Genomic DNA, 26,784 nt, shown 5'->3' with positions numbered 1-26,784 from the left:
TAGCAGGATTTTTATTTTTTTTAAAGCAAAGGAAGCATTAAACTAGTCATACATGTGAGGATTTATGTTCTTTCTTTCTAATTAGTGTAGAGATTCCTTCACTTCCTGTCTAGATAACCACACAGGAGGTGAAAAGGGGGGGGGGGGGGTACAAATAATATAAATCTGACAGAGCACTTAAAATCGATGTAACTACAAACTAATTTTTGTCAAAATTTGCTTTTAGAACTCTGCATCGGTCTTTGAGCCTACTAATAGTTCATGTCTTGTAGGGAACCTCGATAATCTCGCGGCTGATTGGTTTACATGTCATAATGTGATTAAGCTACCTGTGTGGCTATCTACAAAACGTGAACAAGTGGTGGGGAATGAAAATAAAGGTCCATTGAGTCCATCTCCTAAAGATAATAGGCTTAGAATAAAGTGGCAGCTTCTTGTACATGAGGACATTACTTTTCCTCTGTAGGCAGGGGATAAAACCAGGATATATGGCTCCCCCCCCCATGAAGTTCACCTTTTGGCAAAAAATAATAAATGCACATTTTGGCAGGTAAAAAAAGTGCATTTATTATTTTTTGTTTAGGGATCCTGTAAAGCACTGCAGCAGTGATCAGCAAATCGCAGATGCCATGCAGGTCTCCTGCAGATCTGTCAGTGTACCGGCTTGCTTGTACCTCGTCTGAGCAAGCCGATACATTCTGACACGAAGACTCAATGAACTACTACGGCACCCACAGCCCCAGGGTAGTTCATTGAAAACTACAAACAGACATCCACAAAGGCTGCCGGACCTTGTAGTTGTCCACATTCACAGAGGATTGCGAATGAGGGATGCAGCCGGGTGGGCGCGCAGGGGGGGGGGGGGGGGGGTCGGTGCATTTATAACATGCAACACCCTGAATATGGGTGTAACATCTTACAAAAGAAGAAATGATCTTTTAACAATAATACCGCTTTGTCTTTTAGTTTTGAATGCATGTCGAAGGTTTAGAAAGCCAAAACAGGTTTTTCTTTGCAGTCTACGTTCCCCACTATAGAGATTCCCTCTCACTTGCTATCCAAGCCACAGAAAATGAGCAAAATCTACCCAAAGTGGACACAGAGTGATTCCAACACTTCTCCACTCCACTAACACAACAGAGACAAAAACAACAAACAAATGAATAATAAAAATCATACCCTTATTTTTACATCTTTCGGTGCTAATTTTTTTACTTCACTCAGAAGTCGGTCCCCGAAACCTGGAAAAAAAAATGTACGGATCAGTGTAAGTACACTGGATACAAGTTGCCTCATTTGACCTTCAATGCTAATGCTGAGTTCATCACATACACAGTAAATGGGAAATCCAAATCGGAAACTGCATGGGTACCCTATGAACTTGGAGAATTCAGGTAGCACTGTTTGTAGGGTGTTAGGCTGGCTGACAGGACTGAGGTCTCAAACACCCATCCTTCCCCGCAGGACGCTTTCCTTCATGTGTTACTATGCAAAAAAGCCCTGATGATGTAGGGTCTGTGTTATACTGGCTGACAGTAGCAAGGTCCCAACCCCCCTCCCATCTCCTTCTAAAGTACAATGCCTTCTCTGTGCATCTATCCAGCATAGACAAATGATGTAAAGTCTGTGTTAGGCTGGCTGACAGGACCCGGGTTCCAACCATCCATCTTTCCCTGTAGTACACTGTCCTCTACGTTACTATGCTAATGTTAGGCTGGCTGACTGCACCCAGGAAGCTGTAAGATACAAAGATTGTGCCCGGCCACTATAGCATGAACAGCTGGGGTATGGGTTTTTAGTTTTGTCAAGGAATACATTTATGGCTAAACTTAAAGTGGATGTAAACCCAATTCATGAAATTTGAGCTGGGCACATATCTGCAGTGTTTTCTTATCTCTCTTCAAAGCCCTATGTCCTGTACCTGTCTCCTGCTCTGTTCTTCTGTTATCAGCCTGATATCAGTTGACAGAAAACTTGTCAGGAGTTATAAAAGCAACCTGAGTTTTGTGTTGGGGAGGATGCAATAGATTAGCAGAGTGCTGAACCATTCAACAAACAGTTCTGAAAGTCTCTACCTATGAGGAAAGGGGGTGTGTGCCTTTCCTCCAATCACCTGTCTTGGCTGCATGCCCAGGCTTCACAGCAATGCTACCCATGAAGAGAAAATCGAACATGTTCTGAACTTTCTAAAGAATATATAAAGCTGAAGACAGCAGATATACATGCAAAACTTATGTAGGGAGATTTGTTTCACCTCTGTATCATCTGAGGCAGTTCACTTCACTGGTTATATGTGAGGGTTTACATACAATTTAATAAAAATAAAGACTATTCAGAATAAATGTTATTTAAAAGTAAAAGAATAAGATGTTAGCCTTGGAATTAGCTCTGTACAGCGACTCATCCTCCACTGTCTGCCCCACACCATTCTGTCATCAGATGTCATCCCGAACAATGTAAAATGATATAAGTTTTACCCCTGTCTATATTCATAAAAAAGGAAAGCAGTAGCCAATAGGGGGGGTGGGGTTGTGACACCTTTCCTACTGCCGATCTACTTCAGAGGAGGCTGCTACATAAGAAGAGCCAATTCTACTGCGAGACAACCACAGCAAGCAATATGCTCTTCATGCATGAAATCTAATCCAACACTGAAATGCTGGGTTTAAGTACTTTAAGGATGCCTCCAGTAATAAATTATGTACATAAAAAGCCTATGTCTATGGAGCTCAGTTAAAAATGCATCCCACTGCACCTGGTGTAATTGAGGCCTTAAAGTGTTTGTTAACCTAAAAAAAATAAAAAATAAAAATAAATGCTGTTCCTGTCCCTTTAACGTGCAATTAGCAGCATTCTTAATTTATCCCTCTGTATCTCCTACAATAGCCATTTGATAATGTCCGCTTCTCTCCTCTGCGATTGTCTGCTCGGCTCTCATACTTAACCTGAAAAGCTCCTATCCCCTTTGTATTAGAGCAAGAAGTTCCCCTGTGTCTGTTTTATCTGAAATATGCTTTGTACAGATAACACATTGGATCCCTGTGCCTCCTCCGCTCGGTCTCTCCTCTCCAGCTGATGTCATTGGCAGTGCTCCCCCCCCCCCAACCTACCCCAGACCCCCCCCAAGAGGAAAGTGTGTTATCAGTACAGATAACCATATTCATGACACAAACAAAGGGGAACTTATTGTTCAAATACAGAGGGGATGGAGCATTTTATACAAGTGGCTTAACAACTTTAAGTATACATCCAGTAATAAATGATGTACATAGACTACATGATTAGAATATGCCAGTGCGGGATGCTTTGCTCTGCCAGGCACCGACAGATTAGACTTTCACAATTGTATACCTGTGGTTATGCATGCGTAGCTTGCTCAGTCCACAGGCTGGGGGTTTATGATGACTCTTGCATATCTGCCGAGTTACTATTGTATGCATTCTGACAATTTGAAATGCACAATGTTTCTGTGCCAATTTCAACTTGTTTCTGTTTTTTGGTTTTCTTTTTTACTTTCTGGTCAATGTTATTTCTTTCTTTATTTGGAAAAATGAAAACTTTTCAACAAAAATGACCAGATACAAAACAAACAAATATGCCAGTGCAAATCATGAGATGCATCCAAACTTTCTAAAGATGTAGAAAAAAAAAAAATCATGATGGTCAGCACCTTTAAATAAGGTGGATCCTCCAGAGAGCACTATGTTGGAGAACAAAGTCCGCCTTAGATCCATGTCTGACTTCTGGATGGCAAATACTAAAACTTCATGAATTCCTTCACACTCCTCTCCAATAAGATCTGGTCGGAACAGCAGCTCAGGTGCCCGGAATCGGGCTGGGCCAATCTACATAGAAGAGGAAACATCTGGAAAATTAACAAGACAACAGAAGCTGCAACATCTGACACATTCATAAAACGTTGGCACTACTTGTCTACCACACCCCATGATCACACACAATGGTGAGTCACGCAGCACAGCTATCCCAGAATGCCTTGTGATCTGTATAAAGGACAGCGTGGAACTGATCAGAATGTCTATGCAATTCTGAAACAAATACCCCACTGTCATGTTATGTCATCTAGAACTGATTTTTTATTAGGTTACAAGGGCATCTATTGAAAGAATTAATAGGAACATAAAAGTCATATGAAAGGCTTGCTTTTCTTCCTAGGTAAAAATAAAACTATAAGAGAAGAGGAAGCAGGACTTTGCTCATTTGGCTGGGACAAAACGCTGAGGGCTCATGCACATGGCCACCAGGGTTTTATATATGTACGGAACCATGCAAGCACCAGCGAATACCTGCATACCACAAAAAAAAAAAAAAAAAAAAAAAAGGGAGAATCTATGGTTCCCCGTTGACCCAAGTCAATGTTTGCTTGGTCTTTTTCCTGATCCTGACAAATACCTGACAGTATACTTGTATGTAACCCTCTGTAGTGCAAGGAAAGTGATTGCATGTAACTGGGAGGCACTTCCTCTACACTTCAATCATGGTTAGTAGCAGGGTGGATTAAAAAAAATAAAATAAAGAAAATCGGGTTTTCTTTTTTTTTTTTTATCTACCAGTAATTTGTTTTGTTAAAATGCTTTTGGAATAAAAATGTATCTAAAGATACATTAATAATTTAGTTTATTCAGCATGAAATGGAGCTTATGTAGCACAAGGCTGTATATTCTGCAATATTTACATTTTTGGTAAACTCAATGAATCCAAGCTCTGCAAGCTGAGATAATATGCACTGGCGATGTTATTCTTTTAATTAAATTAAATAATTTGAGTAGTTCTTCAACTGTGTGTGATTAACCTAAAATCAGTTTTGATACCACTGTTTTACTAACCCGACAGCTTGTTATTCTAAATAGGAAACCTTAATTTTGTTTGCAAATATTAACCGCTTCCCGACCGACGCACGACGATGTATGTCGGCAGAATGGCACGGGCAGGCAAACTGGCATACAGGTATGTCCATTCAAAATTGCCCCCGTGCCATCGGGTGCGTGCGCCGGTCGGGACCCCCATGAGTCCGACCGCGGCTCCCGCAGACTATCGCCACGGGGACACCCGCGATCGTCTCACAGGGAGGGGGAACGGGGAGATGCCGATGTAAACAGCATCTCCCGTTCTGCCTAGGAACAAGTGACACTGATCTCTGCTCCCTGTGATTGGGGCAGAGATCAGTGTTCCATAAATCACAGCCACTCCCCCACAGTTAGAAACACGCCCCAGGACACACTTAACCCCTACACTGCCCACTAGTGGTTAACCCCTTCACTCCCAGTGTAATTTACACAGGAATCAGTGCATTTAAATAGCACTGATTGCTGTATAAATGACAATGGACCCAAAAAAAATGTCAGATGCGTCCGCCATAATGTTGCAGTCACAAAATAAAAAAAATAAAAATAAAAAAAAAAATCGCTGATTGCCGCCATTACTAGTAAAAAAAAAAAATATTAATAAAAATGCCATAAAACTATCCCCTATTTTGTATACACTATAACTTTTGCACCAACCAATCGCTTATTGCATTTTTTTTTTTTTACCAAAAATATGTAGAAGAATACGTATCAGCCTAAACTGAGGGGAAAAAAAAAAAAAAAAAATGTGGTTTGGTCACACTTTATGATATTTATTATAACAAAAAGTAAAAAATGCGTTTCTTCTTCAAAATTGTTGCTTTTTTTGTTTATAGCGCAAAAAATAAAAACCGCAGAGGTGATCAAATATCATCAAAAGAAAGCTCTATTTGTGGGGAAAAAAAAGGACGTCAATTTTGTTTGGAAGCCACGCTGCCCGACCACGCAATTGTCAGTTAAAGCGTCGCAGTGCCGAATCGCAAAAAGTCCTCTGGTCTTAAACCAGAAAAATGGTTCGGGGTTTAAGTAGTTAAGGATTCTAACTACCAGCAAGAATGAGTCCTTACATTTAAAGAGCACCTGTCATTTCAAATCCATCATGGCAGCGCCTGTTAGCGGGCATCCACTCACCTGCTGCCACCACCTCCCTCACCTTGTTGAGGCACTGCCCCATCAACAGCCATCCCATTAAAGTGAATGGGACTGCCGGTGAGTCAACAGCGGGTCAGAGGAGGAGCCGCAGCGGGTCAGAGGAGGAGCCGCAGCGGGTCAGAGGAGGAGCCGCAGCGGGTCAGAGGAGGAGCCGCAGCGGGTCAGAGATGACAGTTGCTCTTTATTAATTATGTTTTAAATGGAGTCGATTTAAATCAAGCCTTTTTACCAGTGATTTAAAGTCAAATCCACCATGGTTAGTAGACGTAAATTCCATTCTTCCGTACAAAAAACAGACACAGACACACACACACACACACATACAGGGGTTGTCCCTCTAAATACAATAAAATTTGGGACTGATAGTTGTCACACTCCAGCACTCGTGCATGAACAGTAGCCTTGGCTCACTTGCCTGAAACCACTGGAGTGACCCCCTGCTTAGTTCCCTCTGTCTTAAACAATGTAGATGCTCTGTGGTCCCCGGAATATGCACCTCCCCTTCACTGCAACCTCACTGTTTTCATTAAGTCATACTGTGTCACATGTACTGTACCATGTCTGCCCCAAATATGCTGCATGTCATGCTTTTCTTCATCGAACAAACATTCTTTCAGCTTCAATGGTCTATTACTTCTTTACCTCATTGTAAACCTCTAAACTGAAGTAGGTTATGTTTGCCTTTATTGTAAAAAATACATAAAATGAATTGCATTTTTACCTCCTAATATGTGGCGTTCCTAAATAAAAGCAGACAGCACTGTAAAATACATTGTAATTAAACTCGACAAAAAAAAAAAAAAAAAAAAATTATATATAAATAAAATGATACAAAGTAAAGCAGTCACACCCAGAGTTATAGAGTGATAGTAAAGCCTATTTCTAACAAACATGATATACTTACCTGTTCTGTGCAAAGCAATTGCACAGAGTGGCCCTGACCCTCCGGGGGGGGGGGGGGGGGGGGGGGGTTTGGTCACACTATATGGTTATAAAGTGCTAAGCCCACCTCCCCCTCTTCATTACCTCTTATTTAGTGGCCACCAGTGTATAGGAGGAATCCCTTCAGTTCTCCCACAGAGGAGTTTGTCTCCCATGGTTGAGACACAGGATCTTTCATTCTATTACTAGGGTAGGACCCACTAATTCGGGGTACTTTGACGCAGTAAGTGGGCTTAGAACTATATAACCATATCGTGTGACCAAACCCCCGTATTTTTTTGAATATGTTCAGGTGTTTTTAACTAGCCTGCTGGAAATGTCATTCTTGAATGTGTGCGCTGTAATATGTTACTGGCCCTGAACCTCCTCTTCTCCAGTACTGGCACTCCTGGCTCCTCCTCTAAAAGGTGCACCCATACCAAGCCGCTTGCCATGGGGGCCCTCCTCCAGGCTCTATTCTGAGCCACACTGCTTCCATATACTCAGACAGCGTGATTAGACCCCCAACCCCATCACAGGATTTGACTTGACAGCAGCGGGAACAGAAAATCCTCTGAGACCAGGAAGTGAGAGGAGAGAGCCGCTGCAGCCAAGCACAGCACTGGATCGCAATGGGGCTCAAGTAAGTATAAAGGTATATGTGTATAAGGTAAAGTAGGTGTGAGTTCTGTCTAGAAAATAAGAGTAGTATGTTCATATTTCCAAAATGCACGATTCAGCTAATTTTGGCTGACAAGTCTCTAGTCCATTGCTTGGGTACATACCTCAATTGTGCTTCCATCAGGCAAGTAATACTGGGCCTTCTCTGTCTCCAGTGTCTCATCTTTTTGTGGATTTATGGACAGATAACACGCACGCTACACAGAACAAATAAGAACAATCATTTATAAACATTTGGGTACAAAATTCTGACTTTAAAAAATAGGTACCAAATGTATAACAAACATATTGATTAAAAAAGCAACCCAAGCAAAAAAGAATAAAATCAGTGAACTACTAATCTAATGTAAGAAACACTTCACTACACAGATTCATCTTTGACTGCTAGCTGCCTAAGAAAAACATCAGGACTTCAAACAGAAGGCAGCTTGCCTACTGAATATCGGTTCAAATGAAACATTTTAATGATTAGAATGGGTCTTTAACCAAGCTGTTATAGTCCGGGCACCATAGCAATGTGCTAGATCATGGACACGGCCTGTTCACAAGCATCTTTTACGAAAAAGACATTTGGGCTTAGTTTGTCACAACTGTACAGATACAATGAACAAAAGAGGTAATCGTTACTTTGCAATATAACTTGTGCTGGAAAAGTGGCATTAACATTTTTTTTGGAGAAGCTCACAGTGTGCCGTAAAAATCAAAATGAGAAATTTCAGTACAGAAGAGGAGCCTGTTCAACTGTATAAGACTGAAGGTAAGCCTGGAATTCAGCTTTAAACTTGAAATTTGTTTCAAATGTAGTAAGTTAATTAACCTTTTCACGCCGGAGCCTCTTGGCCATTTAAGAGATTTATGACGCCAAGGGGCAGGGCTTAAGAGCACGTGACCGCCGTGATTGGCTTTAACGTGAACCGAAAACTTGGGTTAGGTGCCGGTAACTGTCGCACTCTCAGCAAACCTGTTTGGGCAGCAATTCACACAAATATACAGCCCTTCGGCGCCAAGCACCAAAAGGGCACATATTTGTGTGCGGCAAGCACCAAGTTTACCTTCTAATATGGAGCCTGACAATCTATAAAAATGGATATTCAATCCGGTAGACCTTCAGTGGGAAATACCCATGTACCCTATAAAGTTCATGGAAGTGTCAACTGTTTCAAATGCAAACTCATATTCAACTTGTCACTTTTCCACAACTCAGAAAGAAAAGCACTACAAACCTCTTTGATAGTTTTGACTATTTCAAACTCTGCTGAGGTATGGAAGTCGTAGCCCTCCTTCCGCAGGTACAGCCGGAGGAAGCGGGAGACGTCTCGGCCAGCAATGTCAATCCTCATGATGGAATGAGGCATGGCAAAGCCCTCATAAATTGGCACTGCGTGTGTTACTCCATCTCCAGAGTCTAGAACCACACCCGTTGTTCTCCCTGTGGCATAGCTGGATAAAGGAAAAGTGGGTTATTTTCTTTTGTGAAACAAATAAAAGTTTTTTTTTTCTACAGCTGAACTCTGGGATAAGAAAATAGTGTCTAAACACAAGACTTAGATGTATTGTTCCCTGAAATTTGGTGTGCTTTAATGTATTTTTTCCAGATCTGTGCAGTAAACCAGTGTAAAACGTTGTCTCTGTGCAGAAGCTTCCTGTGATAAAAGACCAATCACTTCTGCTCTCTCTCCTTATGCAGAGGGACTGGTCTTGTCCCCGCCCCCTTCTGTAGTTTTCAGCAGGCAGCATGTACTGGATGGGTCCTGCTGGGCCCATCCCACAGCCATTATATCTGCACAGGCTATACACAGCATAGTTACGCTATCACGGCTAATTCAGGGTAATATTGGAGTTAGCAAAGACATTTGGTGAACACAAGGTGGATTTATATCCTCTGGTTATATTTAAAAAAGGAGAAGTCCAGCCTGAGCTTTTTAGGCTTCTCCTCTGGGTCACAGTAGTGCAATTCATTTTGCACTCCTGTGACCCATCTTCAGTGGAGAGCGGTCTAAGTTCGCACTTCGCTGACGTCACTGCCATCAGTTGAGGCAGCACGTCATTCCGACTTCAGAAGTCTGGATCAGCCAGCTGCCTTGACTGATGGCAATCTCAGCGAGTCGCTGAGACGTCTGCTCCCCACCTCTCCACAGCTCAGCATTCCAATGAGCGTGGAGGAGCAGAGCAGGAAAGATGCATTCTGACAGGCAGCATCTCTCCGCTTGGGGAGATGTTAGAACCAAGCCACCGGCAAGGTGTTTAGTGGCTTGGTTCTCAGTGCAGAGACGCTGGGGGACAGCTGCAGCATCAGTCTGATGCTCCATCCACCGAGGGAAGTATGAATTTAAAAAAAAAATAAAACATTTCTTTTAAATTATATTTGTTGAGCTCAGAGTTCAGCTTTAGATCACTGTAGTGAAAACTTGTTTGTGCTTGTTTATAGAGCCGTGGCCAAAAGTTTTGAGAATTGCACAAATATAAATTTTCACAAAGTCTGATGCCCCAGTGTTTTTAGATCTTTTTGTCAGATGTTACTATGGTATACTGAAGTATAATTACAAGCATTTCATAAGTGTCAAAGCCTTCTATTGACGATTACATTAAGTTTATGCAAAGAGTCAATATTTGCAGTGTTGACCCATCTTTTTCAAGACCTCTGCAATTCGCACTGGCATGCTGTCAATCAACTTCTGGGCCACATTCTGACTGGTGGCAGCCCATTCTTGAATAATCAATGCCTGGAGTTTGTCAGAATTTGTGTGGGGTTTTGTTTGTTCACCCACCTCTTGTGGACTGACCACAAATTCTCAATGAGATTAGGGTCTGGGGAATTTTCTTGCCATGGACCAAAAATTTTGATGTTTTGTTCCCCAAGCCACTTAGTCCTCACTTTTGCCTTATGGCAAGGTGCTCCATCATGCTGGAAAAGACATTGTTCCTCACCAAACTGTTCTTGGATGGTTGGGAGAAGTTGCTCTCGGAGGATATTTTTGTACCATTCTTTATTCAGGGTTATGTTCTTAAGCAAAATTGTGAGTGAGCCCCTGGCTGAGAAGCAACCCCACACATGAATGGTCTCAAGATGCTTTACTGTTGGCATGACACAGGACTTATCGTAGCGCTCATTTCTTCTTCTCTGGACAAGATTTTTCCCGATTGCCCCAAACAATCGGAAAGGGGATTCATCAGAGAATTTGACTTTACCCCAGTCCTCAGCATTCCAATCTCTGTACCTTTTACAGAATATTAGTCCGTCCCTGTTTTTCCTGGAGAGAAGTGCCTTCTTTGCTGTCCTTCTTGACATCTTCCAAACGTCTTCTCCTCACTGTGTGTGCAGATGTCCTCACACCTGCCTGCTGCCATTCCTGAGCAAGCTCTGCACTGGTGATGCCCGATCCCGCAGCTGAATCAACTGTAGGAGACGGCCCTGGTGCTTGCTGGAGTTTCTTGTGCTCCCTGAAGTCTTCTTCACAAATGCAGTGGAAAGGTTTATGGCATTACATTTTCATGACAGAAAGGGACTTTGCAATTAATTGCAATATATCTGATCACTCTTCATAACCTTCTGGAGTATATGCAAATTGCCACCATAAAAAACTAAGGCAGAAGCCTTTGTGAAAAATAATTGGGTCATTCTCAATACTTTTGGTCACAATTGTATACATATAAATAATTTTTATCTCAACAGGACACAAATGTTTACAACATACAGTATACACAACCTGAGTGGTATGACAAATGTGAAATCAGTCTAAAAGGACAACAGATGGTACTGTAATCTGTCACTTGGATAAACTCTTAGGGATCGTTCACACCACAACAATGCAGCTACTCTATATGAATGGCCTCCTCAACGCATTGTACAATAGAGCAAAATGTCCCAGAATGCATATATTGTATATTGTGATGGGCTGCATTGTGCATATTTTCCTCTGTTAAGGTGCATCGGCAGTCCATTTTATAATGAATAGGCCGTCTTAAAAATTGTTTTTTACTTTTCTTACAAAAAAAATAAAAAATCCAGACAGGCTTAATACAGGAAAAAAAAAAAAACACAATACATGTTAAAGCATGTGCCTTGACACACAACAATTGAACGCCTAATACACTCTCATTAACTATTTATGCTTGTATATTACAGCTCCTCCACTGAACAGCAAAAGCTAAGCATTTCAATCTGGGGCCAAAGAGGTAGCAAAGAGACAGACAAATGGGGTTGCTAAGGACCAGTGAATTGGACTCCTGTATTTGACCACTTACGACAGTGGTAAACAAGAGGGTTAAAAACTGCCAGAGCCGATTCAGGAGGGAAGGGCACCGGGAGGGTGGGTGAAGCTGGCAACCCCCATGTAAAAGGAGCAACCTCTGCCTTCCCCTTGCTGCTACGCTCCTCAATCTCCATCAAACCTACACTTCTCAAGCCATTTTACATTGTATCCCTCTTCGCAACCCGCCCCCAATGCACACCTCCAGATCCTCCACATACCCTTGGCCGGGCTCCCTTAGTGGACATGGCTGGCCAGATTACTAGTCCCTTTGCATATGGTCAACTTTTTTTAGGCCGATGTTAGATTTCCCTTCCATGAGCATCTTTTTGCATTACGATTACTGCAACCCCTGTAGCATCTGGACAACGGCTTATTGCACATTACTCTCTATTTTGGCATTTCACTCTATTGAGGGGCATGCTCACTGTTTAGAACTTGTGTATACCTCAGGTCACATTTTCCCCTACTGATGATCGACCTTAATGTACAGCATTTTTTAAAGCGCTTTCTTTCGTCCTTCTCCGTTTGTTGTAATGTCTACCATGGCCCCCTGGGCCCTTTTCTGTATTCGCTTTATCTCAAAAAAGTCTTTGTGGAACTAAAAGCTACCAGAACACTGGATATGTTCTATTTGATATGAAAAAAGTTAGGGCCCAGATGGCAGATCAGTGCTGTCCTCCATGCAAAGCCACTGGCAGATGTGTGTGCATCCACCTCAGAGCTTTGTGGAGGCAGCCCAAGGAAGTGGATACATACACAGTGGACGCGTGGGCCCAAATCGCATGTCAAACTTTGAGATGCAGGTAGCAGTGGGTACACAGATCCAAATGCACAGTCTCTTCAATCAAGAGAAGCTCCAGGCTCCATCAGAAAAAAAGAAGACTGTGGGGAAAGGAGGGGGGAGCAAACTGCCAGCCCAGATCCGAGCCACACGTGGGAGTGGGGGGGGGGGGGGTTGCAAACAAGCAGTGTATACACTGTACATGCTGAGCTCTCTATGATGGCATATATAACAGGACAGAAAACCAAGATCCTTCTCTTTATTAAATATAGGGGGTTGCGGGGGCTCTTGACAGCTTAGGATTGTGTACTTGAACCCCATCGGTTTTCAGTTGTGCTTAGATCTTTAACTGCTTGCCGACCGCCGGCCGTCAATTGACGGCCAGGCGGTGCAGCTCTCATTACGGGAGGGCGCCGTATGATGCCCTCGCCTTCCCGGCCCGCCGGCAGCGTGTACACGCTTTGTCACTGGGGACTTGATGCACCTGCCCAGCGGCTGCGATGAGTGCCTGGTAACACAGCAGGTGTGTTTACATACACAGATCCAATCCACGGTCCTGTCAGAGGAGAGGAGACCGATGGTGTGTTCTCAGTACAGTAAGCTTATTGCGATTTTTTTTTTAGCCAAAAATATGTAGAAGAATACTTATCGGCCTAAACTGAGGAAAAAAGTAGTTTAAAAAAAAAATTATAAATAAAAATTGTATGATATAGCAAAAAGTAAAAAATATATATTTTTTTTTCAATTTTGTCACTCTTTTGTTTAGAACGCAAAAAATAAAAAAAACTGCAGAGGTGACCAAATACCTCCAAAAGAAATCTCTATTTGGGGGGGGGAAAAAAAGAAAAAAAAAAAAAAAAAAAAGAAGAAGAACAATTTCATCTGGGTACAATGTTGTATGACCGCGCAACTGTCAAAGTGTGACAGCGCTGAAAGCTGAAAAAAAATGGCTTGGGCAGGAAGGGGGTGAAAATGCCCAGTATTGAGATGGTTAAACACCGCTCATCACAGATCAAAGTGAAAAGGACCAATCACAGCGGCCATTTACCATGTGATTAGCTGTGTCCAATCACAGCTCATCACATGTAAACAAATGCTGGTTATCTGCATTTCCTTTCCTCAGCGCTGTCATTGTGAGGGAAGCAAAGCCAATAACCGGCTATCCTGTGGCAGGTGACATTTACCCTGATAACCAGTGCAGCCTCATCAGTGTCCATGAGTGCAGCCTCATCAGTGTAGCCTCATCAATGCACATCAGTGAAGAAACAAAATTACTTATTTCCAAAATTTTATAACAAAACGAAGAATACTTTTATTTCTTTCAAAATGTTTGCTCGTTGAAAACTCAGTGGTGATTAAATACCACCAAAAGAAAGTTCTATAGGTCTCAAAAAAAAAAAAAAAAAATTAATTATAAAAATGTCATATGGGTACAGTGTTGACCGCGCAATTGGTATTCAAAGTGGACAGCGCTGAAAGCTGAAAATTGTCCTGGGCAGAAGGGGGGGTAAAAGTGCCCAGTAGGCAAGTGGTTAAGCAGACTGAAGAAATTGATGTGCATACAGCAAAACCAGCTGCCTCTATACCATGGTTTTATGAACTCTACTGAACAAAGTTTTAGCAGCCCAGGACGCCCAGGCACTCATACACACAAGTCTTTAGTCACACCAGATTACACTTATTAATCACAATGGTTTATAGTGCAGAATAAATGAATCCCAGGTGTGCAGCTGTTACATTGCAAACACTAGGAACACACCAAGGATTTAACACAGACATAAGATAAGCTTAAAGCCCCTTTCACACTACCGCGACTTCAAAGTCATGAGATTTTACAGCCGCGATTTCAGAGACTTGAGGTCTATGAACCTGAATTTGCATCAAAGTCGGACCAAAGTAGTGCAGGGACTCCTTTGAAGTCATACTAATATTAATGGTTGTCATTGGAAATCATAGGGGAAAGACTTGTCATGTGACTTTGCAGCCCCAAGTTACAGGACAAGTCGTACAAGTGTGAAAGGGGCCCAAGTCTCATGTATAAATGTGTGTGGGTGGTCTACAGGATCCAATTAGACTCCAGCAGCTAACATTGTTTTTGCAGAATAAGTAATAAAGGCAACTTCACGTCTACCAGACATTTTTACACAAGAAATCTGGAGTCAATAATAGGAGAACCATAAAAAAACATTAGCATAGATAACTATAAAGATATAAAGTGAGACACTTACAGGCTCAGCACAGCTTGCATGGAGATGAACAGAGCTGGAACATTAAAAGTCTCAAAGAAAACTTCTGCCGCTCGCTCGCGATTTTTCCGTGGATTCAAGGGAGCTTCTGTAAGCAATACTGGATGCTGTGTAAGAGAATTAGAAATCATTTAAAGAGGCTCTATACTGAATGTGTTTTTTTTTTTTTCTATGAAGGGGTTAACAACCAGTATTTTCTTAGTATATTGCTGTTTTTTTATTTATTTTGTACATGAAGACTCCTGCCTGTACATTCACATGACTGACAACCCGGGCTTAGTCTGTAGTGTTCACTAGAAAGTTGGCCCACTCTTTGCAGCTATAACAGCTTCAACTCTTCTAGGAAGGCTGTCCACAAGGTTTAGGAGTGTGTCTATGAGAAGCACATTTGTGAGGTCAGGCACTGATGTGGATGAGAAGGCCTGGCAGTCTCCGCTCTAATTCATCCCAGAGGTGTTCTATTGGGTTGAGGTCAGGACTCCATGAAGGCCAGTCAAGTTCCTCAATCCCAACCTCGCTCATTCATGACTTTATGAACCTTGCTTTGTGCAGTCATGTAGGAACAGGAAGGGGCCACCCCCAAACCGTTCCCACAAAGTTGGTAGCATGAAATTGCACAAAATGTCTTGGTATGCCTTAAGAGTTTCTTTCACTGGAACTAAGGGGCCAAGCCTAACCTCTGAAAAACACCCCAACACTACAGCCCCCCCCCCCCCACCAAATGATTTGGACCAGTGCACAAAGCAAGGTTCATAAAAGACATGGATAAGGAACTTGACTGGCCTGCAAATCAGGTTTGGAATGGCAGCATATCAGAAGAGGGCACAGCGCGTTTGTGAAAAGTTATGGGGTCTATTTAAAAAAAGCTTTCATCTAAGATTTACAAATATTTTTTTCATTTGGGTGAAAAAAACGTGATACCTGGGTGACAATTTTGTGAACACATTTGTACATAACATTTACAATTTATTTAATGTGTAGCATGTGGTTTATAAAAATGAGTTAAAGTGTTTGTTAACCCATATAACACAAACACTGCCAGACAGACATTCTATTAGAGCCTGGCATGGCACACTGCATTAGTCTTTTATATAATAAAAAAAAATAAAAACACAACAAGCGTTGTAAATACTTATTTAGATTTATCCTCAGGCTGGTCACATGAGTCATGGTCACTATACATCCGATATATGGCTTCTGCAGGAGGGGCCGAGATCTCCCTCTGACATCAGCTGAGATTACATGGCCGCTCAGCCTCTCCTGCAGTAGCCCTGGAAATCGGCCGAGAGTCACGTGACCAGCCCGAAGATCACGCTAAAATCAGTATTTACAATACTCGTTTTTACAAATAACAAATGCAGTGCTCTAAGCCAGGCTATAAGAGAGGGGCTGGCAGGGACCATTTAGGATTTTTTATTTTAGTAATATTGGCAGGGGGTGGGGACAGAGACACACAGACATAGATGACAGGTGGAGAGGAGGGGGTTGGGGGGGGGGGGGGGGGAAAATCGAGGAGAGCTGAGAGCAGGGCTGCATATGACTGAGGGACGCTCTCTGACCACGGTGGTCAGGGCTCAGTAGCCCTGAGCACTGTGATCAGTACAGAGAAGGGGATACTGTAAGTGGCAAGTTCAGGCAGGTTTTGTTTTACAGTTTAGAGGGGGGCAGATTACACAGCACAGGCACTGTGCTGTGTAATCTGCTTTAAGGGACCAGGAAAAAATATTTTTTTCTTTTTTTGGGTTAAACACTTTACGATTGTAAAGGTAATTAAAAAAAAAAAAAAATTTAAAAAAAAAAAAAAGTTATACTTACCTGCCTTGTGCAATGGTTTTGCACAGAGCAGCCACGATCCTCCTTTTCTGGGGTCTGATGCTGGCGCTCCAGGCTCCCCCACCCTTCTAAGTGCCTCCATACCAAGTCGCTTGCTGTGGGGGGCACTCATGCAAGCTTGACCCCCTGCTCGCTCTCTCAGGGGCAGTGCTAGAGCGAGAACAGGCAAGTATCCCTCTGTTTTCAACATAAACTATTAGACAGGGCCAAATTTGGCTAGCAAGTGTGCTGGGAAATCTTTTGTTTGTTTGTGATGTGCAGGGCCCTTCCATGTACACCTTGCTGCAAAGGCCATTTATAAATTAGGGTGGTTACCACTTTTATGTAAAATATTTAGGGGGGGCTGAGAGGGGAATGGGAGTAAACACAAAAGGTTTTTTTTTTACCTTATAATGCAGAGAATGCATGAAGGTAACAAAACAGTAAGCATGTAAACCACTTTAATGTAAACTAAAAGCAAACCTTCTGGTGACTTGGAGGCCCAATGGATTTCCATGGATTTGCAGGGATTTCTTCTCACTTCCTGTTTTGGCTATGGGACAGGAAGTGAAGGTAAATCCCCCCAATGGGAGACAGATGGCAAAAAACTAAATAAATAAAAAAAAATAACCAAACTATCCAAAATTAAAAAAATGTCTCATTTGGTTCTACTTTAGCTTTCCAATGCCATAGTTAATTGGGAAAACACCTTCACTGGTGTCCTTAAACCAAACAGAGAGGGAGGGGGGGGGGGGGGTCTGTCCCATTTGGATGGGGGACACTCATGTGTGATACAGCTACAAAATTGAAACCCCAATGCAGGCAAAAAGATAATTGCCAGATGTCAGAAGAAATTAAATAAACAGCATATGGAGACTACTAAAAAGGATGGTTATTTTCTTAGGGGACAACCCCTTTAAGGATAACACCGCCATACCTCTTCTGAAAAAGTCTGCAGCTGATCTTTTGAATAGACATACTGCCAGATACGTTCCATGTCATTCCAGTCCTTTACAATGCCGTGTTCCATGGGGTATCGGATAGATAGTAAGCCTCTATGTTCCTAGAATAGTAATGCATGTCAGTATTACAACAGAATATCTCCTACAGGTTAAACAATTCAGAAATAAATTAAGAAATATTAAAGATATTCAGTGGCTCCTTTACAAAGAGCACTCAAACTAACTCACCTCTGCCTTTGGTCCAATAAATAAATCTCCTTCCAAGGCACCAGCCATGACCCGAATATGCTTTGGCCGCCCCACACTACGAAGAAATACAACCAAAGGTTACAACCTTCACCCTGTACAGCAGCATACTGGTTCATCCATAAAGAAGTACTTACTAGTTAGGAAAGCAATACTTTGGGATCTGATCACCAGCAAAGCCAGCTTTAATGACTCCAGAGCCCTAAAGAGAAAAATGACAGTATAAGAACAGTAATTACATTACCATAGCTGTACAATGTATAATACCGGAAGAGGTACAGGAGGTGCCAAAAAGAACAATGGAATGCTAAAGCTAAGCTTTTACATTTCTAATCCAAAGATGTTCACAGTTTCAGCAAAGTTAGAGAATCTCTGGTTTACATTTTATATAAAGATTGTTAAAGAGGAAGTAAACCCTGATGGGTTTACTTCCTCTTTGATTCCCTGCAAAGGTAAAGCATAATGGACTACTATGCATCGCATAGTAGTCCATTATGTGTCAATTACCTGACACAGGAGCCAGCGAAGTCGCCGCTGTCCCCTTGTGTACGGAGCCTCCATCTTCTTGGTGGGTCTCGCTGCTCCGGCGCTGTCATTCGATGGAGCCGCGATGACGTCACTCCCGCGCATGCGCACGGGAGCCGCCACTCGTGGCATATCGCCGTTGACAGCGGCGCACTCAGTGCGCCTGCGTGCCGCTGTCTATGGCGCATGCACCGTAGACAGTGGTGCCTGTCTTTTGGCAAATATCTCCTAAACCGTGTAGGTTTAGGAGATATTTCTTGGACCTACAGGTAAGCCTAGATTAAGGGTTTACAACCACTTTAAAGTGACACTAAACTTTGGTTTTAAAAAAAAGGAATTGTACTCAATCAAGTACCGTCCATTGCTCTCAGCCACCCTCTAACAGGAAGTTGGATCACAGCAAAAAAATTTGAGGAGGAGGCTATGTTTGTCCTCACAGTATGCAGGAACATACGGTGCATCCGGAAAGTATTCACAGCGCTTCACTTTTTCCACATTTTCTTACATTACAGCCTTATTCCAAAATGATTAAATACATTATTTTCCTCAAAATTCTACAAACAATACCCCATAATGACAACATGAAAGAAGAAGTTTGATTGAAATGTTTGTAAATTTATTAAAAATACAAAATAAATCCCATGTGCATAAAGTGTACATCCTTTACTCAATTTGTTGAGGCATCTTTGGCACCAATTACAGCCTCAGCTCCTTGCGAGTATGATGCTACAAGCTTGGCACATCTATTTTTGGGCAGTTTCTCCCATTGTTCTTTGCAGGTCCTCTCAAGCTCCATCAGGTTAGATGGGGAACATCGGGGTACAGACATTTTCATATCTCTCCAGAGATGTTCAATGGGGTTCAAGTCTGGGCTCTGGCTAGGCCACTCAAGGACATTAAAGTTGATGTAAACCCGAAAAAAATAAAAAAATTTAAATGCAGGCTTGCACCTTGTACAGTATAGGATTTCATGTCATCTGTGTCCAGTCTTGCCTCAAAGAGTTAATCCAGCTCTGAGCAGTCCTCTTTATATAAAAACTGACACACAGAGAAATAAGTCAGTTCTTCCACCTTCCTGTGAGTGACGGGTAATTTACATCTCTCATGCACAAGTGTGAGAGGGATTCTGTGTACTTCAGATCCCCTCCTCCTTTCTTCTCCAGCTCTCCCAGGATTGGCTGCTCCCCACCTCAGCAGGATTGGGCATGATGAAGTCATGTGGTGACTTTCCTGGGTTTTGACTGGATGTTAGTGATCAAAAGCAGAAGTTCAGTGTAAGAAATACACAGGAGAAAATGCATGTTGACAAGGGGAGTGTAGAGGTGGGTGTGGAGTCTACTGACATCACGACTCCGCCCACCGAGCTCTGGTCAACAGACCCACCCACGGAATCTGGAGGTCTCATAACAGACAGAGGGGAGACATTTGACAGGTAAGGATACATACAGGAGGCATGTATATCCTTATAGATAACCACTATGGCAGTAGTTTAAAAAGGATGAGAGTGGGTTTACATCAACTTTAACAGAGTTTTCCCGAGTTGTCCTGTAGACACTCTTGTTATCTTGGCTGTGTGCTTAGGGTTTTGTCCTGTTGGAAGATGAACCTTCGACCCAGTCTGAGGTCCAGAGCGCTCTGGAACAGGTTTTCACCATGGATGTCTCTATACATTGCTGCATTCATCTTTCCCTCAAACCTGACTAGTCTCCCAGTTCCTGCTTCTGAAAAACATCCCCACAGCATGATGCTGCCACCACCATGCTTCACTGTAGGGATGGCATTGGCCAGGTGATGAGCAGTGCCTGCTTTCCTCTAGACATGATGCGTGCTATTCAGGCCAAAAAGAGTTCAATCTTTGTTTTATCAGACCAGAGAATATTGTTTCTCATGGTCTGAGAGTCCTTCAGTCGCCTTTTGACAAACTCCAGGCAGGCTGTCATGTGCCTTTTAATAAGGAGTGGCTTCCGTCTACCCACTCTACCATACAAGCCTGATTGGTGGAGTGCTGCAGAGATGGTTGTTCTTCTGGAAGGTTCTCTTTCTCTACAGAGAAACCCTGGAGCTCTGTCAGAATGACCATCGGGTTCTTGGTCACCTCCCAGACTAAGGCCCTTCATAGTTTCATAGTTAGTATGGTTGAATAAAGACACCAGTCCATCCAGTTCAACCTGCGTGAGCGTCTACCCCTATCCCTGTACATTGCACACTCACATTGGTCCCTACCCTCAAGGAGTCCACAATCCAAGGTCCCCATTCATATACTAGGGCTAATTTTGGACAGAAGCCAATTAACCTACCTGCATGTCTTTGGAGTGTGGGAGGAAACCGGAGTACCCAGAGGAAACCCACGCAGGCACAGGGTGAACATGCAAACTCCAGGCAGGTAGTGTTGTGGTTGGGATTCGAACCAGCAACCGTTTTTACTGCTAGGTGAGAGTGCTAACCACTACACCACCGTGCTGCTCACTTTGGCCAGGCCGCCTGCTCTAGGAAGAGTCCTGGTGGTTCCAAACTTCTATTTATGGATGATGGTGCTCATTGGTACCTGCAGACAATTCCTTGGAGCAGTACTACCCAGGAGACAGCACAAGAGAGCACTGCAAATGCCCAGTTGCTCTCTATTTGTAGAGCAGAAATTGTAGAGGCTGATCTGCTGATCACAAGCCATTTGATGGTTTGACAGTTTGGTTGAGGACACAAGCAAATGTGACCGCTGACAAGCCAGGCATTCCAGGAACGTAACTCTTTTTAAACCATTACAGCGGTAGTAAACTCAGCTGCTTTGACCCTAATTTTCATATAATGCAACATATAACGTTATTGTGACTCAAAGTGCCATGGCAAAGCATATCAAATGCTTCTTAAACACTTCAATACAAGGCACTTTTGCCCCTTCCCACCCAGGACAATTTTCAGCTTTCAGCTCTGTCGCATTTTGAATGACAATTGTGCGGTCATGCTACACTCTACCCAAACAAAATTTTTATAATTTTGTTTCACACAAATGGTGGCATTTGATCACCTCTGTGGTTTTTATTTTTTGCTAAACAAACGAAAAAAAAGAACAAACTTTTCTCCTTCACCGACGGCCACTGATGGGCATTGATGAGTTGGCACTGATAAGGATGCACTGATATGTGCAATTGATGGACACTGAGGGGCACCAAGAGGCGGCACTGATGGGAACGGACAGGTGGCAGTGATTGGCACTGACAGGAGGCACTGATGTTGATGTACTGACAGGTTTTACTGCTGGGCACTGTGAGCTGTGTTTTTATGGGGCACTGACTGACAGCTTATGGACACATTTTAAAAGCTGTTGTGGCACATCTGAATGTGCTGATTATCAGCACACACCCCCCTTTGACAAGGAGAGACGCCAATTGGCTCTCTCCGTCAGCGCGACCCGAGAAATTCTGTTTACCGGCACTTCCTGGATTCACACGATGATCAGCTGTGATTGGTCAAAGCTGATCACCTGGTAAGAAGCCTCTGACATTCTTATCACGATCAGAGATGTGGTGTGTCAGACTGACAGAGCCACTTCCCTGCCGTAATCTGCATACGGCGGGCGGGAAGTGGTTAAGCTCTGTACGCTCCTGTGTAAAGCCCCATACACACTATCAGATTTTCTGCAGATTTTTTTCCTTCAGATTTATCAAAACCATGTAGTGTAAGGGCCTGCCTGATTGCATACAAATTGAAACTCCTAAGGTTTGACCTCATCATATGGTTTTGGTAAATCTGAAGGAAAAAAAAAAAATCAGCAGAAAATCTGATAGCGTGTATGGGGCTTAATACTGCTCTCTCATGCTCTCTCCTGTGTAATACTGCTCTGGTGGTATTTAATCACCGATGAGGTTTTTATTTTTTGCGCTATAAACAAAAAATTACTGACAAATAAAAAAAAAAAAAAAAAAAAAAAAATAAAATGTATATGTATATATATTTTATTTATTTATTTATTTTTTTTCTGCTATAAAACACATCCAATAAAAAAAATTGCTTCATATTTTTGTTTAAAAAAAAAAATCCCAATGAGCATATGAAGATTGTAGATGCTATAACTTTTGTCCAAACCAAACTATGGGATAGATTTAGGGACTTTATATATTTTTTAAAATAGTTTTTACTAGTAATGACAGCGATCAGCGATTTTTAGCGGGACTGTGAAATTGCGGTGGACAAATCTGACACTAAGTGACACTTTTTGGGGATCAGTGCTAACACTGCATAAATGACACTGACAGGGAAGGAGTTAAGTGTGTCCTAGGGAATGCTTTCTAACTGTGGGGGCAGAGTGGATGCACTGGAGGAAAAGAGAGCCATGTTTCAGCTTTGCTGAAACACAAGATCTCTATTTTACTCCCCAACAGAACAGCAGTCTGCCTTGTTCACATAGGTAGAACTGCCGTTCTGCCTTTCCGGCAAGTGATTAGCGGGTCCTGGCCGCTGCCGAACCCGCTGATTGGCTCCTGAGGTGTCCAAACATAGCAGGAGCGGTGCTCCAGCGGCACGCGTGCGGCCCCTAGATCGCGTGCACAAAATCACGTACAGGTACACGATTTTGCGCAGCCTAGCTGACCCTGCCACAGTATATATGCGGTGGGCGGTCCGGAAGCAGTTAATGTACAATTAATGTCCTTTGCTAAAGAACATTATGTTTTTATCAAGTTGTTATGAGTAAAGTCCTGCTTTCTCAAGTGGTGCTTTTCCCTTAATTTGATAAACACGAAATTTTCTTTAGCAAGGAATATACATTTCATGGTAATAATTATGCTACCAAGATGAATGCGTGCTGTAAATTGCCTCCAGCATTGCTCCTGATCTTCTTGCTGGAGGCCGCCATTTTGCTGAAGCCCAGAGCTCTTGAACAGCAGTAAATCATAAAGTGGAACTAAACCCATTGATTCTCCAGTTTCAAAAAAGTTTGATTTGATTGTGTCCTCAACCAAACCGTCAAACCATCAAATGTCTGGTGTCATAACTGAGCACACGTGCAGCACCATGGCAGTTGCAGATCAGACAGAAGCACCTTCCTCGGCTGTAAAAGATAAAAAGGTGTAATTCTGCTTTAAGGCTGTCAGCAGATCGGCCTCTATAAATTCAGCATTGCCTAAAAATAGAGAGCAACTGAGCATGTGCAAAGCAGGGTGAGAGAGTGCATTACTGGATTTTAACTACTTGCCTACCAGGCACTTACACCCCCTTCCTGCCCAGGCCATTTTTCAGCGCTGTTGCACTTTGAATGACAATTTCTGCGGTTGTGCTACACTGTACTCAAACACATTTTTTATCATTTTCTTCACACAAATAAAGCTTTCTTTTGGTGGTATTTAATGACTGCCGTTTTTTTTTTTTTTTTTTTTTACAAAAAAAAAAAGGCCAAAAATTTAGGAAAAAAAATGTGTTTACTTTTTTCCTGTCAGTAAATATTGTAACCAAGTAATTTTTCGCCTTCACTGAGGTGGCACTGATAGGATGAACTGGATGGCGTTGAGGTGGCACTTATGGGCACTGATGAGGAGGCATTAATATGCCGCACTTATGGGCACTGATGAGCACTGTTAGGTGGCATGGATAGGCGGCACAGATAGGCAGTACTGATGGGCATTGAAGGGCAGCATTGATTGCCAGCACTGAATGGCATTGCTAATGGGCACTGATAGCTGGCACTGTATTGCACTATTGTAATCAGGGCACTGATGATCAGTGCCCCGATTACATTCCTACATGCCCCCCTGTGAGGAGATGATGCTGATCGGCTCTCCTTTCCTTATACTCTGTCAGTGTGAGGCAAGGAGCACCGATTACCGGCTCTTCCTTGTTTACAAGTGACCGGCTGTGATTGGACACAGCCAATCACATGGTTAAAGAGCTACGAACATGGCTCTTTACAGAGATCGTGGTTGCGTGCAAGAGCGGCCATTCTGAGACGCTGTCCCAGAACGAGAGCTGCACCACCCCGCCGTCATTTGACGGTGGGCGGGCAGCAATCAGTCAAACAGCATAAACACTTTACATAGCCATAGCAAGAGGCCAGAATGTAGTGCTCTAGCAGGACTTCATTTTCTGACTAAAGTCCCACTTTAAGTACACCTGTGTGCACAAGGCCTATGGGCTCATTAACACTTGTGATTGGGGGGGGGTTAAACTCTGTGGTTGAGTCATGTTTTTGCCGCTAGCCCCTTTTGCTGTAGAGGCAGCAGCCAGGGCTGTGTACACATGCCACAGCAACAAGTTTACCCCATTGCAGTGCAGGAGGCTGCATTGCAACCACACTGTTGTCTGGTATTTTGAGGGTTAGAACAGACAAGACAATTCCTTCTCACCACCTATCAAAAGTTCTCTGAAGAGCAATCTGAATGTGGGTTGCTCTTCAGAGACAATGCAGGTGTAAACGAGACCTAAGCGTGGTGGCATGACTGCTCTCTGCTATGTGGGCGGATGGGACTTGTAGTATGTTCATTGAGGAATCAGGAATCTCGAAAACTACGGCCCTCCAACTGTTGTGGAACTACACGTCCCATGAGGCATTGCAAAACTGTGACATTCACAGACACGACTAGGCATGATGGGAATTGTAGTTCCTGAACTGGAAGACCATAGTTTTGAGACCGTTGATCTATGGGAAGAGACATACAGAGCAGACACTTCCTGTGTGACGGCCTCTACCTGCGCCCGGTTAGCGCCTGCGTTGCGCCGCCCACACGGGAAGTATACAATGCCAGCCGTACCCCGCCACACTGCACTCTATGATCACATCCGGCCTATTCTATTGCCAACCTAACCCATATAACGGGCCCGCCTCCTCCACACCCTACCGGCAAAACCCGCCCCTTCACATGGGCTCCAAACACAACTCAGACCCCAGCTGCTAATCAATCTACGACCCAATCAGGACTCTGGGCGAGGACAAGCGACGCCGGTCATCTCCGCCCCTTTTTCTCCAGATGATCGACGGCGAGCTCAGCCAATAGGAATGCACACCTCCGCTGTCTACCACGCCTACCCAAGCACCAGGGCGTGTCCTGTGGCAGCCATCAAGTTAGGGTGACTGCTCGCAGCTTTATCACCCCCAAACACCCGAGAAATAAAATACCCAAGCGGCGTCTATGGAGGCGCCCCCTCTCCCAGTGTACGCACAGCCCGCCGGCCGGCCTGCCTGCCCTGCTGAGTGCTATAGCAATGCTGTCTGTGTCAGGAGGGCGCGGTTGCGATAATGACAAAGGGAAAATTAATGGCAGCGCCCCTCCGCCCTCCTTCACCGTACAAATCCCTGACCCTGCCAGAGGAAGGGAGCTGTGTGCAAACGTCTGCGGCGTGCAGCTCTACTCACGTTATCAATCACCACGGGCTGGTTTGCGATCACATCGTATGACTCCATGGCGGCTTCCTCCTGTCCAGGAGATGACGGGCCGGCTACTGCGCCTGCGCACACAACTAATGGCTGGGACGGCGCTCAGCCTTCTCTGCGCATGCGTGAAGCCCAGGCATGGACTGCCCATGCGCAATTGAGATGAGGGGGCTGGCTATAGATGAGAGAGACATGGAAAGTGTGAGATCATACAGTATGCTTCCAAACTGCAACTACAGGGCCACCCTTTAACCACTTTCCCTCCGAAAGATTTACCCCACTTTCATGACCAGGGCATTTTTTTGTGGTACAGCACTGCATTATAGTCGTACTGTACCCAAATAAAATTTACATCCTTTGTTCCCCCACAAATAAAGCTTTTTTACGTGGTATTTTATCGTCTCTGCATTTTTTATTTTTTGCTCTATAAACAAAAAAAGACCAACAATTAAAAAATATATATATATATATATATATATATATATTTTTTTTTTTTTCTACTATAAGGGCCAGTTCACACCAAAGAAACGCAGTACAGATGCGTTTCAGATGCTTTTCGCATGCACGTTTTTGGTGAGTTTTTGATGCAATCCAGTGCATTTCCCCCCTCTTTTTTCTTTAGGGCCAATTGACACCATATAAACGCAGTCCGGGTGCATACCGGATGCTTTTCTGCATGCGTGTTTTTGCCACATTTTTGATGCATTCTAGTGCATTTTTGGTGTGTTTTTGATGCAGTTGAGTGTATCCCCCCCTCTTTTTTCTTAACCATAAATAATGGCATATGTGTTCCAGTGCATTTTTAATGCTTTTTACAGCGTTTCAGTGCAGGAAAAATTCATGTTCTGCTTTTTTTTTCTGCAACTGAAATGCACTGGAACTGCAAGCATTGGTGTGAACTATGCCATTGGAAACCATATAACCTACTTTCCATGTGTTTTTGATGCAGAAAAAAAGCACTGGACTGCATGTGGTGTGAACTGGCC

General features: G+C 43.2%; 1 protein-coding gene across 6 annotated transcripts in view; it reads right to left on the bottom strand.

Annotated features, from left to right (window-relative positions):
- Window positions 1-25,922, bottom strand: part of ACTR1A (actin related protein 1A) — a 36,795-nt gene extending 10,873 nt beyond the window's left edge. For all 6 annotated transcript variants that reach the window (XR_013262817.1, XR_013262818.1, XR_013262815.1 and 3 more), the window contains exons 1-9: window positions 25,781-25,922; window positions 18,054-18,118; window positions 17,899-17,974; window positions 17,646-17,771; window positions 14,879-15,003; window positions 8,840-9,056; window positions 7,721-7,813; window positions 3,671-3,845; window positions 1,180-1,241 (exon numbers count right to left, since the gene is read on the bottom strand). Coding sequence is in view for 1 of the 6 variants with exons in the window: in XM_077455312.1 (XP_077311438.1) it covers window positions 1,180-1,241; window positions 3,671-3,845; window positions 7,721-7,813; window positions 8,840-9,056; window positions 14,879-15,003; window positions 17,646-17,771; window positions 17,899-17,974; window positions 18,054-18,118; window positions 25,781-25,828 (987 nt within the window). In the remaining 5 variants the exon portion in view is untranslated. The remainder of the gene's footprint in view (window positions 1-1,179; window positions 1,242-3,670; window positions 3,846-7,720; window positions 7,814-8,839; window positions 9,057-14,878; window positions 15,004-17,645; window positions 17,772-17,898; window positions 17,975-18,053; window positions 18,119-25,780) is intronic.
- Window positions 25,923-26,784: the final 862 nt, after the last annotated feature.

This window comes from Lithobates pipiens, unplaced genomic scaffold, assembly GCF_037356315.1.
Source record: "Lithobates pipiens isolate NorthernLeopardFrog02 unplaced genomic scaffold, aLitPip1_a1.2 Scaffold_25, whole genome shotgun sequence".
Lineage (NCBI taxonomy): Eukaryota > Metazoa > Chordata > Amphibia > Anura > Ranidae > Lithobates > Lithobates pipiens.
Note: the sequence above shows the minus strand (reverse complement) of the source record. Positions and strands in the feature narration are given on the sequence as shown.